General features: G+C 43.5%; 1 protein-coding gene across 2 annotated transcripts; it reads right to left on the bottom strand.

Moving 5' to 3' along the window:
- Positions 1-3,301: 3,301 nt before the first annotated feature.
- LOC115906437 (flocculation protein FLO11-like) lies at positions 3,302-13,147 on the bottom strand. Of its 2 annotated transcripts, XM_030953609.1 has the most exons (8): positions 12,158-13,147; positions 11,666-12,058; positions 9,443-9,685; positions 7,705-7,788; positions 6,872-6,984; positions 4,437-4,629; positions 3,793-3,930; positions 3,302-3,556 (listed from the first exon to the last, which is right to left on the bottom strand). In XM_030953609.1, exons 1-8 carry the CDS (start codon positions 13,095-13,097, stop codon positions 3,525-3,527), a joined length of 2,136 nt encoding a protein of 711 aa, XP_030809469.1. In that variant the 5' UTR covers positions 13,098-13,147; the 3' UTR covers positions 3,302-3,524. The 2 variants fall into 2 exon arrangements, with proteins under 2 accessions (XP_030809469.1, XP_030809461.1); XM_030953601.1 differs by having other exon boundaries at positions 3,441-3,930.
- Positions 13,148-13,794: the final 647 nt, after the last annotated feature.

Raw genomic sequence — 13,794 nt, 5'->3', positions numbered from 1 at the left:
CAGTGGTAAAGCCCTGCAGTGTCCAGTGCAGGGAATGTGGGCCGGAGGAGGGGGCTGGCTGATGTCTCAGCAGCTCATGCCTGTTCCCTGGCACCAGCTGCCAGCCCCAAATCCCCCAAATGCTCCTTTTCCCAGGTCACTCTGTGTTTGGGATGTCCGGAACTCCTACAGCCCTTCCTTGCTGTTTGAGGAGAGGAAAGCAAGCAGCTAAGTTTGGGAAAGGCAAATTGCTGTGCTTTTTGTGACTTTGACCCCTTTGTTGCTGGTTTGTGTCACTCGAGTGTCTTCAGACCCTTTGGTGTCTCACTCTAGCACGTGGCAGATCCAGCTCCCTGCAGAGGGACCTTCTGGCCCTGGGGCTTCCCTGTGTTCCTTCTGTTCCTCTGGCACCTGGCTTGTCACAGGCTGGGGGACAGCAGGTCACACATGGCATTCCCAGTGTTCCCAGGCCTGCTTGGTTAAATCTGAGAGCTTGTCCTGTTGCTTTCTCCTCCCTTTCAAGGTGTTGTTCCATCATGAATCTACAATGACAGAGGCACTAAGGGAAATTCCTAGCACAGCCTAAATAATCTCAGTTAGATAGATGGCAACTCCCCAGCCTACATAATCTCAATTAGATAGGAGATGGCATCTCCCTAGCCTAAATAATCTCAGTTAAATAAAAGATGGCATCTCCCCAGCCTAAATAATCTCAATTAGATAGAAGATGACAAGTGCACAACCATCATGAATCTACAATGACAGAGGCAGTAAGGAAAATTCCTAGCACAGCCTAAATAATCACAGTTAGATAGATGGCAACTCCCCAGCCTAAATAATCGCAGTTAAATAGAAGATGGCATCTCCCCAGCCCAAATAATCTCAATTAGATAGAAGATGCACAACCTGCTCTTCCCAAGTTTGGCTTCATCCAGTCCCAAACTGCCTGTGCCCTTGGGAATGCAGTGCAACAATTGGGTGTTGTCCTAGTTCCATAGCACCATGGTTTTCTCATACTTATGAAGAAAATCTTTTGGTTATTGACATCAGCTGGAATAATAAATTGTGGGAAAGTGAAATTGTTTAACAAAGTCAGCTGGAGACTTGAGTGTCATCTCATCAGTTGCAATAGGAACAGAACACAGCATTTCCTAAGACCTTGGCCTTGATCACAGCATGCAGGGAGGGATTGGTAGCTCAGGTTTTTCTGGATCATAGTGTCAGTCAGTTCCAGGGAGGGAAAAAGCAAGTGTGAAACAGGCAAAAGGCCCTTTCTCAGTCACAGACATCCTGGCACACAAAAATGGAGGAGTTGCTTAAATCCCACTGATTCCAACAGGAGCCAGCTGCCTCAATAGATGGAATGTTTTATCCTCAGCCATTTATTTCTCTGTGCCACTTGCTGCCTCTGTCTGGGAAGGGAATATGCATGAGGAGTCCCTCTGAATGCTGTTTGGGAGCATTCCCAAATGCTCCTCTGTGGAAAGGGGAGGTCTGGCTTCTCCTGCTCTCATTTTCAGAGAGTTCCCAGACTCTAGACTCCACACTGTGGTGGTAGGGGGATTTTTATTGAGGTAGAAGGTAAAAAAGGATAGATTCAGTAGATCTTCTCTCTTGTTTGATTTAGGTCCGGGAGATCATCCTTCTGTGTAATCACACCAAGGTCAGCTCTGTTGCTGACTGCACTGGCCACCCTCTCCCCCCCTGCAGGTACAAGAGGCTCCAAATTACATGACAAAACAAGAACAGCAGATTCCTTCAGAATGCACAATTGTAAAAATAAAGATTTTATTTGTAAAGCATCTTTGAGAAAATTGTTTAAAATACCACTTTTCTTTTTTTTCCCCCGAAGACATTAAATATATTTGGCATGAACAGTCCCAGGATTGTTCAAGCCTGCTGTACATGGTCTCTATTTAACACTATTTACAAGGACATCAGAAAAGTTTACTGACAATGAGGATTTGCTATTCAAAGTAGATCCCTCAAAAAAGAAATAAAAGAGTATTAACATAAGCAAGAGCACTCATTTGTATTTTCAACAGAGCTCCCTGGATAACTTGTATTTACTGACAGAATACATTGTTGAGTGACTGCTCAGTGAGCGGAACACCAGAGCTAGATATATTTAAAAGCCACAAAATATAAATGTAAAAAATACTAATCACGCTCTTCCCACCACTGAGGTGTCTGTGACTCCACACCCCTGATCTTAACCAGGATAGACAAGCTGACCCTACATGGAAGGAAAGGGAGAGCAAGGCATGCAAGCCCCTGTTTCATAGATCCCTGCTGCTAAAAATAATATTCCAGCCAGGGTCCTCAGCAGGGCTGTGCCAGGAGCTGTGTTACAGCACAGGGAAGGAGGGATGAGAAGGATGAATGCTGGCTGCACAGGGAGCAGAGCAGAGCTGCTGGTGCACCTCTGCTTGTGCTGCAGTTCTGGCACCAATGTACCCTAATCTGTGCCAAATAACCACAAAAAACCCCAAAAACCAGGGGTGTTCAGGGGCTGTGAGCCAGGGCCTCAACATCATGGGTTAATACTCAGTGCCTCAACAGGAATTCCAAATATACAGATACAGGGAGAGCTGGTTTGAAATGAAACACATAAATCCTGCTGGAAATATATAGGGCAGTAAACTGCCCCTTTGTCATCTGTTCATCACACTCCAAGCAGGAAAAACTGCACCACAGTAGAAACAGAATGTAACTTCACCAGGACTGCAGTGAGGAGTGGTGGGAAAAGGTGAAGATCATTTCTTGTAATTGCTCTAAAGCAATCTGAAGCAAGGTCTGCTCCAATGCCACAGGAGTTACTTCTATTGGACTGGATTCTACTTTGGGATTATCAAGAGCAGGACAAAATTGCACTATATGGCAGGTCCTTGCTCAGCCAACGATTTTTGACAGGCCAAAATAGGTGAGTGAAATACTTCTGGCCCAAACTGACCTAATGTTTGCCTTCCCCACCTCTGAGACTATGCTGTGAGACCACAGCTGGATTTAGCATGCTGTACATTTGACACATAGAAGCAGTTATTTCTTCACAGCCCAGCAATTAAAGAAACCTTGAATTCATAAGCCTCCAAATCAAGTTTCTGGTCCACCAGACTTCTACAGCAAGTGCACATAACTGAGATGTATCCCATTTTCCTCCAAACTCCTAATCAAGCTGCATATGCTGGAATGCTAATTACTCTGGGCTCATTCTGCAGTCACAGGAGAGAAAAAGGCACACACAATATATATATATATATATATATATACACATATATATATATATATAATTTTATACAGTGATAAACGTCTCAGGGGAGGTGAATCACCCTTGGGCAAGTGCACAAAACTCAACAGGATGGCTCTGGGCTCAGCTGAGCATTCAGGTGACCTGCCACAGCTACCAGGCTCAGGCACCCTGTTTTCAGTGTCACCTAAATACAATATTGAGTAGTTTGGGTCTTGTCTCTCTAGATTGCCAGTGTTAAAAGTCATTGCAGTACCTATATGGGATAGGCTGAAGAGAAGTTTCTCTGTTCCTCACTCTACCACGTGTACAATGGGGAAAAATCCATACCTGTTTAAAGGAAGATTCATTAGGTGTTGTTAGAAGCTCAGGAGTTTGGCAATGGACATTGGGAAGGAAAGGGTGCTATTATCTCAAGTTATTATGCACAATGAACATCAAATTATAAGATAAATATATTAATTTTCTGCCTTGGCCAAAACATTTAAGTGAAGCTGATGGTTTATCTTATAAGTGCTTGTAGACAAACATTCCGATGAGTCCTGAGGGTTCAACCAAGTATTTACCTGATCTTCTCCTCACATGGATGTAAAACAGAATTGCCAGCAGAATCAGCACTAATGCAACTCCAAGCAGAACTCCAAGGACAATCACTGCTGCTCTCCAGGAGGAGATGTTGTCAGTTGATGACTGAACATACAGAGCTGGAAATTTAAAGCACATTTTAGGAATGTTAGCTAGAAACAGTAAAGAAGTGGGTGTAAGAAATCCTGGAGCCCTAAGTGACAGCTGTGTTTTACTGCTTGGCAGCTTTGAAATTTTGAATAATATTGAAAATGTTTTTGTATGTGGCGAAGATTTGCTAACTAGAAATCTTTTTTGAGGGCCCTTGTGATCTCTTGGTGACATCGATAACAGCTGCTCTGAGGATTTTCTGGATGGAATGGTGTAACTTGAGAGTCTTTTAGATCTTTTAGTGTGAAGAGAACCCATCCTTTGAGTCTGGAACTGGGTATGTGTAATGACTCTTTAAAATAGGTCCATAATCTATATGAAATCACTATGTATTCAGCGAATGTTTAAATAGGTTACTTGAACTATTTGAATCTCTTAAATGAGAGAAGTTAATTTATCATCTTCATTTAACAACAGTAGATCTGACACTTTCATCCCCACACCGTTACAGAGAAGCTCTTTCAGCATCACTTACTTTGCACTTGGCTTTGGCTCCCAAACTTGCTCCTTAATACATTACTCAGGCGGGTCTGTATATCACCCACATCCATGGCTTCTTCTTTTGGCAGCAGAAAGAGAAAATCAGCAATCACACTGCCAGGTCTGAACCCCAGAATGAAAATATCAGAGTGGTTATTCCCCAGTTCAGCGTGCATTGCTTCAAGAACCTGTGCAAGGTGAAATTGATATTTATTCCACTTGTCAGTCAGCTGAGGCAGAGCAGGAACACAAACATCCTGCACACATCAGGGCACTAAATTTTATAATATTATATTATATAGTCTAATATTATATATTAGAATATATACTATATAATAATATAGTATATAGTATAATATTGTATATAATAATGTATTATATATTAATAAAATATTATATTATTATATTGTATATATATATATATATATATATATATATATATATCGAGGTATTACATTTTCCTCACTTACTACTCTTTCAAGGCAATTGCTTTGGGATAACAAATAAAAAAACTCATTGGAAGAGGATGCCAGAGCGATGCATTGTCTGTGACTGAAAATGTGAAATCCGAGTTTGACTTCCAAAGCTCCAATCTGTTTAGCTAGTTATCAATGAATAATGCATTAAAACAAGTTGTCCTCCTCCACAAACACATATGGGACCTTGACTGCACAAAATTCAGAGAGCACCCAATATTTCTAAAGTTATGTTCAGTGTCCCCTAACGTTTTTTAACATGGGCAACTAAACTTCAGGCATGGTTTTGCACACACCACCAGCACAGAACTTCATGTGAGAGGTTTAAAACTTATTTTTGTCACCAGATTTTCAAAGTCATGACGTTACAGAACACCTTTGCAAAGAGAGACAAGGGTGTGATTTGCCTCTCAATCATTCTGGCATAAACCAAATGTATTCCTGTGACATCAATCAAAATCAAATTAATTACACTGATATCTCCAAAAGTAGAGCCTTGCTTAGTGCTTTCATATGGTTACAAAGCAAGAACAAGCAGTCCCCCTTTTTAAGTAAGACTGGTTGAAATGTTTTTGTTAGGACTGATCTTTTCAGAAAATTAGGTGTTTGATTCCACTCACTAAGAGAAGCTATCTTCTCCCTGTGGATAAATATGGTATTTTACTTGAAAAGTCTGAAAGATTACTATTTTTCCTAGATGATAACAAACCTTGTTCTAAATCACTGCTCAGTTTTCTGCCTCCATCTTTTCTGCTGGATAAACCCCCCACTCCAAACTATACATTCCTTTAAGTTCTTTGGACAGAGGCTTCAAAAATTGTTTTCTTTTCCTCACATTGATGAGCAGTCTAGATAGGAAAGCTGACTTATGCAGGCAAAACTAACATTTCAAAGCTACAGCTACAGCGTGGAATATAAAAGAAATAGTTCAACATTCAAACTGGGGGGGGAAAATCCAATAGAGAAATTGTCTATATTGCCAATCATGTTAGTACAGCCTCTCTTTGATTTTGCCATTTTTTAGAGAAAAGCTGACACTTTGCATGAGGTAAAAGCTTATTAAAAGCCAGTAAAGGAATTCCTGCTGCATTCAGTCAGGTTGGAGGAAACCTTTTACATCCACAAAAATAAGTTTTCTATCCATGAAGTGGAGATGTTAGCAGTCATAAGACAAGGTTACCTCTGAGTTGGCGTGGTGAGAACAAATTAATTACTGCTTTTGAAATCTGTGGAGTTTCTTAGCTAAAGGATATGATCATCACACCAAAAATAGCTGTGTTAGTTATTTAAAGCAGTCTACCCCAATCTGACAGTAGATTTACCTTTCCAGCAGGTTGATATACATCAGGATTCCTGAGAGGTGTTCAAATTATTAGGGGTTTTTTTAACACACTGCTAAAGACAGTTGAGTGGCAGACTGATGCTTCTGCCTGTCAGCATTACTGGCTCAAAATTTCCACTTTCTCTCCTCATTTTCCCCCTGAGATGAGGGAAAATGACCCCTTCATACTTTGCCCAATCCTGCAGCCACTTCCATGATTCCACTTCTAGTGAATTGCCAATAATCTGGATTTACAGTACACACTTGCAAAGTTTTCACGTTTCCAAATCTGTGCTGAAATGCTGGTTTTGAGTAACTCCCTTTTTTTTGTCTCCACAGGCATCAGTTTAGTGAAGCGGGAGAAAATAAACAGAACGGGATGTTCCTTACAAAAATAGAATTTTAAAGTGCCTTTCACTAAATAACTTATATTTGAGGATGGCTTAGGGAATGTAGCCCTCCTCATTGGACAACAAGCTCTCTGTCCTTGGCAGATTTGGTGCTTCCTGTACTGTTTTTTTCTTTTTCACCTGTTCAGAGTGCTGATTTAACAATGAATGTAGGAGACTAAGGCTGCTAATCACAAGCCTTCCTGCAGTTCATTCATTGACAAAGAAAATTGCATCAACTTACCTCTTTTTTGAGACTTTCAAACATTTTTCTGTAGCTTTCACTATCAGAGTTATAAAGTGTATTATTAAATGTCTCGTTTTTCAACCAAACTCTGCAGGAAAATGCTTGGTCATCTGGAAAAAATAAAAAAAGAAGAAATAATTAGGCGAATCCCAGGATTACCTCCACAATTGGTCTTTGGACTTTTTTATCTCATGTATTTATAATATGAATTGATAAAAATCAGAAAATAACAATAACAATAACAATAACAATAACAATAACAATAACAATAACAATAACACATTTATCATATGAATTGGAAATAATATATAATAATAATAATAATAATAATAATAATAATAATAATAATAATAATAATAATAATAATAATAATATGTGTATCATGTGTGTCTAATGCAGTGACTTTGGAACCTTCAGAGCTGACTTTCTCCAAGTTTGTCAGCCATCACAATCCTCACAAATTGTTCACCATTCCTGTATTATTTTGGGTGCATCCCACTCCCTAATTCAACAGCCACTCTCCCATTGATTCCAGCAGAAGTAACACCAGTCTGTTAGACTCTGCAAGGCTTTTAAATCCTCCTGAGTAGGTGGATGAGCCCTGAGCCAAAAGAAGAAAGCTTTACATAGAAAAGTCCAGCCTAAAATAGAGCTGGAAGCTGACACTGAAGTTTGATGGAGGCAGCTTCTTCACCAAAGAAGTGTGAACTTCAGATGCTGTGTGAACTGACACCATAAAGCAGATGGCAAAATACTCCTGGGAGATACTATATTGTGAAATAATACCCTGTAGTTATGGATAAACAAATGTTGAGGTTCCATAAACTTACTGGAGCACACAGTGCCTTTTAAGTCAGAACAGCCAGTACTTTGTGATAAACAAAACTCAGTTCTTTCAAAACAGGAACCAGAATCTGCAAAATAAATGTAAAAAAAAAAAAAAAAAGAAAGAAAATCACTTCTGTGCATACATTATTAATGATAATAAGAAAATGATGGAATAGGTGAAAATCTTTAATTATGGCCAAGGAGTCATCTAAGCAGCAGATCCTTTGGCCCAGTGAGAACTTAGAATTGCAAATTATAAAATTGGAGCATATCAAAAGAGAGGCAGGTGGTGGGTGGGTAGGTGGTATCTGAGAACTCACTGAAATAGCACTGAGAACTCTGATTTCTTATGAGAGCTAAAGATATAGGTTGTGCTATTACATGCTTGTACAACTCAGGTAAGCTAGATGGAGTTTTCAGAAGTAAAAGTCACCTGAAATTTATTTTGGAAAAAGATATGCATCATGGAGTCTAAGAACCTCAGTATGCGTGTCTGGACTTGCTAATCTGAATTATTTATGAAGGGTCAAAACCCATTAAAGGCTGGTATAGCAGATTTTATGTGGTTAGCTCATTGGATTATATCCCTAGTTCTCATAGAATTGAACATAATCTTTAATTTCACATGAAATATGGATGACTTGGTATTTATTGCTCTTTTTAATTAGCTTACAAACCATTTTCTGGTAGGGCAGATGGCTCCAGATTGCAGAAGGAAACCATTTTTTATTTTTCTTGAATAGAGAAAGTAATAAATGAAAGCCAGTGGACTGAAGAATTGAAGTATTTCAATGGAAATAATGATGAGAATTCCTTGGCTTTGTGGTCCTAAAGACTAAGAGAGAGGGTAAGTCCATCAGAAGGAACCCCACAGTCCACTGCCAAAATAATGGCTCTAGAAATGTTTTGAGAATAATCAGACAATCCATCAGAGAACTCAAAAAAGGATTGCAACAAGGACATTTATGTCTTAGAGGTCAAGAAATGCTGGAAGAAAGTAACAATTGCCAAAAGTCAAATTAGATCTTTCAAGTTATATAAAAAGAAATCATGAGCACTTTCTCAGCCACTGGGAAAGGATGATAAAGTGCAGCACAGTTTTATCAAACTGGATCATGCCAAAATAACCCAGTGGCTTCCTTTGACAGGCTGACTTTTAGATCCCTGCCAGTGATGGAGAAGCAGCAGCAGTGCCAAGTGGGAATTTGCTTAGTGGAAAAAGTTTTTTCTAAAGGGATTGGCTAAGGGGGAGATGGCAACGGGGAGTTTTAAAAGGGGAAACCTTGTCTTAGAGGGATATTATGTGTCATGTTCCTGCAGCATCAATTTTAGTACAGAGACACAATTAAACTGTTTGCCTTGATGTCTGTAACCCAGGATGAAATGAAAAAGGTAACAATGACAATTAAGGACTGCCTGCATTCACAAGAGCATGTAGAACCTAAACTTCACACTACCAGAATATTTTCTGGTAAATTTACAACCAAAATATCCTAGCTTCTGTACAGAATTATCTGGCTCAATAATCCAACACGATCAGAAATTTTACAGAGCAAGCTCTTCCTCTTGCAAGCTCCTGTTGAATTCAAGCAGTCCCATCCAAATAAGGGGATGAGTCAAATAAATAAAGAATAACTTGCAGGAATAAGAGTGTGTGAGATCAAATCCAGATCATATGGCAACAAGGCACTGTGAGTTTCTATGAATTAAGAAGAGGTGCCAGGGTGATGGAAGAGGTACCTGTTCGGACAGCGACTGAAGCAGGATTGCTCCCAGCACAGGATGACAGTGCCACAGAAATGTTGTACTCATGGCCAGGAAGCAGGTTTTTAATCACAGCTTCTGTCTCATTTGTAGTTCTTGTATTAATCTCCTTTCCATCCTTGACAGAGATGCTGTAGAGGCTGCCTGTGCTGCTGCTGCTGCTCCAGCTGAGCTGTATTTCTTCTTCAGTCACGTTCTGAACTTCGATGGACACTGCCACTGCAAAGTGGGAAAGTTTCATACAGTTGAGAGCAGCCCATTTCACTTCTGCAATTCTACACATTTATTATTGAAGGAAAACTACTAATTAAACCAATATAAAATCTTGTGTGGTTTTTTGGAGCTGATTTCAGTTTTCCACCTCATTCTCCCAAAAGAGCAGAAGTGAACCATTTGCTCTACAGACAGAAACCATACATTCATGTACTTTGTTTGATGGCTCCAGAGCACAAATGGGGCACATTGTGCTTGCTTCTTGCCTTTTTAACTGCAGGCAAAGCATGGTAAATGGTCAGACCTGTACAATGTTGCTTTTAAATAATAGAGAATTGATGAGGCTGATTGAGAAAAACATGAGCATTCTGAAATGGACTGGTATTTGACTCATCTTGATATCCTCAGGAGGATGGATTTTTAAAATATCACCAGGAAAACCCAAGTTCAGAGCAGTAGAGAGGCATTTATTAAATGTTCTTCATAGTAGGGTTAAGAATACTCACTTATCACTGTGGTTTATGCCTGCAAGCAGTTACCCAGTGAACATTTACTGGGTCCAGGAGAGTTTTACCAAGGTGTAGAAACTGCTTTGATTGATATTTGCATCATTATGCATTTCCAGTGATTTTATCAGGCTTCCCTTTCTGAAATTATACCCAGGGATTTTACCTCACAGCTGATATGACCAAAGGGGTTCTAAGATCTCCCCAGAGCCTTCTTCAGGTTGAACAACACCGACTCTTCCACCCTCTCTCCATTGCAGAGGTGCCCCAGCACTCTGAGTACTTTCATGTCCCTCTTCTGGTCCCACTCCAACTGGTTTATGTCGCTCTCATGTTGGGGACCCCAGGGCTGGAGGCAGCTCTGCAGGTGGGGTCTCACCTGAGTGGGGCAGAGGGGCAGAATCCCCCCCTCCCCTGCTGCCCACGGTGCTTTGGATGCAGCCCAGGACAGTTTGGGCTTTCTGGGGCTGTGGGGGCACAGGGCTAAGCCATGCCAAGCTTTTCCTCCTTCCACCCCCAAGTCTTTCTCCTTAGAGCTGCTCTCAGTCCGTTCATGCCCAGCCTGTGTTTGTGCCCAGGGGGCCACCTCTGAAGCCTGTCCAGGTCCCTCTGGATGCCATCCCTTCCCTCCACAGTGCCAACTGCGCCACACAGTGCGAATTTGCTGAGGGTGCCCCTCAATCCCTCTGTCAGTGTCACTGAACAGTGCCAGGCCCAGGAGTGACCCCTGAGGAGCCACTGGGCTGTCCTTGGCCATGGAGCCACTGTCAAAGACCAAGATGTACCTTACTCTGTGTGTGCATATCTCCTATCAACCCCTTGGACCCCTCTGAAGAATACTATTATGCTCTAGAAATGGAAGTGATGCCGCCTTTGTTTTTTGGGTGCAGAGTACAAAAAGGCTGCATTCTCCTCTTCTCCATCTTTGCTTTACTTTTTTATCCCATTGAAAAATGATGAAAGGTTCATTACTGCACATTCTTTGAATATGGGCAGAAAGCCCTTTGGCAAAAAATTAAAGGTACACTAGAAAAGAATTAGTATTGAAACAAGTAAGAATCAAGTTAGCAAAAAAAAAAAAAATTAACTGGATTCTCCCAATGAGGAAACTGCTTCTAATATTCTGTAAAAGGAAATTTCAAGATCAAAATCAACAAAACCAATAAAAACCAATAGAAACCAATAAAAACCAATAAAAGTTCCTATTGGCATAACTTGGCCTATGCAGCATAACTATCAAGTATTTTACCCCTGTGGCACTGCCTAACACAAGGTGTGTAATTTCAAAACCAGCTCCAAACAGGAACTGCAGCTTTTCAGAAAATAGATGAATGCAGGGATTCATATTCCTGGATTCAATTCAAGACATTGTAAAAAGCTCAAATTCCAACAAAAAAACAACAGCAATGAAAGGAAATTATACTCAATTCTTCCTAAAATAGAGCAAAATAAATTTAGTATCGTGTGTTAAAATACTCACAGCAAGTCGTAGTAATGGAAGGATTAACAGATGCTGATGTACTGATGTTTGTCGTGGATAGGGTTGTCAGGGATGTGGCAGGGAGGGAATGGGAGGTGTTGGCAGTGGGCTCAGTTGTTCTGTCCCCCTGGTTCATGGTAGAACTTTTCCCTTCTCCAGGAGGAGTTGTGGCACTGCTGCCTGCAGAGGCTGTGGCTGTGGAGGATGAGGGAGGTGAAGTGGCCGTCACCAGGGCTGTGGGTGGGTGGGATGTGGTGGCCAAGGCCATCCCAGTGGCGTTGCTGGTGCTGCTCTGCTGTGGGCTGGGAGGCACAGCTGCGGAGCTCATGGAAGAGGTGCCAGAGGAGAACACCAGGGTTGTGAGTGGGTGGGATGTGGTGGCCAAGGGCATCCGTTTTTGGGTGTTGTTTTTTTGTGGGGGGGGGGGAGCGTGTTGGGTGTTTGGAGGGGAGAGGGAGGAGCCAGGTTGTGGATGGTGGGCGTGGCGGGCCCCAGTGGCGTTGCTGGTGCTGCTCTGCTGTGGGCTGGGAGGCACAGCTGAGGAGCCCATGGAAGAGGTGCCAGAGGTGGAAGGCACTGGTTTGGTGCTGGTTGTGGTGGCAGCTGCGCTGTTCTCAATGAGCTCATTGCCTGTAGTGCCAGCAGTGGAGAATGGAGAGGAGGACACCAGGGCTGTGGATGGGTGGGATGTGGTGGCCAAGGGCATCCCAGTGGTGCTGCTCTGCTGTGGGCTGGGAGGCACAGCTGGGGAGCCCCCAGGAGAGGAGGAGGAGTAGCTCGTCACCGTTGAGCTGAAGGACAGGGAAGAAGCAGTGCCACTCTCTGGGGCAGCTGTGGTGCCAGTTCCTGTTGTTGGGAATGCTGGGAACCCTGCACCATTCCCAGGAGACGTCCCCAGTGAGCCCCGTTCTGACATTGTTGTTGTGGGTGCAGTGTCTGTTCTCCCTTCTCCACCCACCGTGGACACCGGGGATGTGGCTGGCAGAGAATGGGAGGCCTCAGTTGTTGTTGTGTCCCTCTGGTTCATGGTGGAACCCTCCTTTTTTCCAGGAGGAGCTGTGGCACTGCTGCCTGCAGCGGCTGTAGCTGCGGAGGGTGAGGGAGGTGAAGTGGCCGTCACCTGCGCCGTGGGCTGTGCCTGGGGCAGGGCTGAGGAGGTGAGCTGAGGTGTTGGTGTCCCTGTGCTGCTGCCTGCTGTGGATGAATGGCTGGGTGCAGTGGTTTCTGAGGCAGGAGAGGTGGAAGCCACAGGCGTGGGGGTAGCTGGGCCCTGTGTCTCTGTCCCAGCAGGGAACTGAGCAATGCCAGCAGTGGAGGATGGAGAGGAGGACACCAGGGCTGTGGATGGGTGGGATGTGGTGGCCAAGGGCATCCCAGTGGCGTTGCTGGTGCTGCTCTGATGTGGGCTGGGAGGCACAGCTGAGGACCCCATGGAAGAGGTGCCAGAGGTGGGAGGCACTGGTTTGGTGCTGGTTGTGGTGGCAGCTGCGCTGTTCCCAGTGGGCTCTGACTCATTGCCGCAGTGGAGGATGGAGAGGAGAGCACCAGGGCTGTGGATGGGTGGGATGTGGTGGCCAACGCCATCCTAGTGGTGCTGCTCTGCTGTGGGCTGGGAGGCACAGCTGGAGAGCCCCCAGGAGAGGAGGAGGAGGAGGAGGAAGAGGAGGAGTGGCTCATTGTGGCTGAGCTGAGAGGTGGGGAGGAAGCAGTGCCAGTGTCTGTGCCCGTGCTGGGGGCAGTGGTGGTGCCAGTTCCTGGTGTTGGGAGCGCTGAGCTCTTGGCAGACATCCCCAAGGAGCCTCCTTCCTGCATTTTTGTTGTGGATGTGGAGTTCATCCTCCCCTCTGCACCCACCATCCTCATGGCAGAGGGGGACAGTGAGGTTGTGCCCAGGAGGGAATGTTGGGCTGTTGGGGTGTCAGGCTCTGCCACGGAGCCATTTGAGCTGTCTGCAGCTGGGCCAGTGCTGCTGCTGTTGTTTGTGCTCCTCGAGACACGCAGGTGGCTCTCAGTGGTGGCAGTCGTTGTGTCCTTTCCCTCTAATGCCATCAGGGTGCCTGCCAGAATGTCAGAAATGTGGATTATGGATTGTTTTCCTGTAATTCTGTCAAGAACTCTAATAGTTACCA

The sequence above is a fragment of the Camarhynchus parvulus genome, chromosome 1 (genome assembly GCF_901933205.1).
Source record: "Camarhynchus parvulus chromosome 1, STF_HiC, whole genome shotgun sequence".
Classification (NCBI taxonomy): Eukaryota; Metazoa; Chordata; class Aves; order Passeriformes; family Thraupidae; genus Camarhynchus; species Camarhynchus parvulus.
This window is presented reverse-complemented; position numbering and strand designations above follow the sequence as displayed.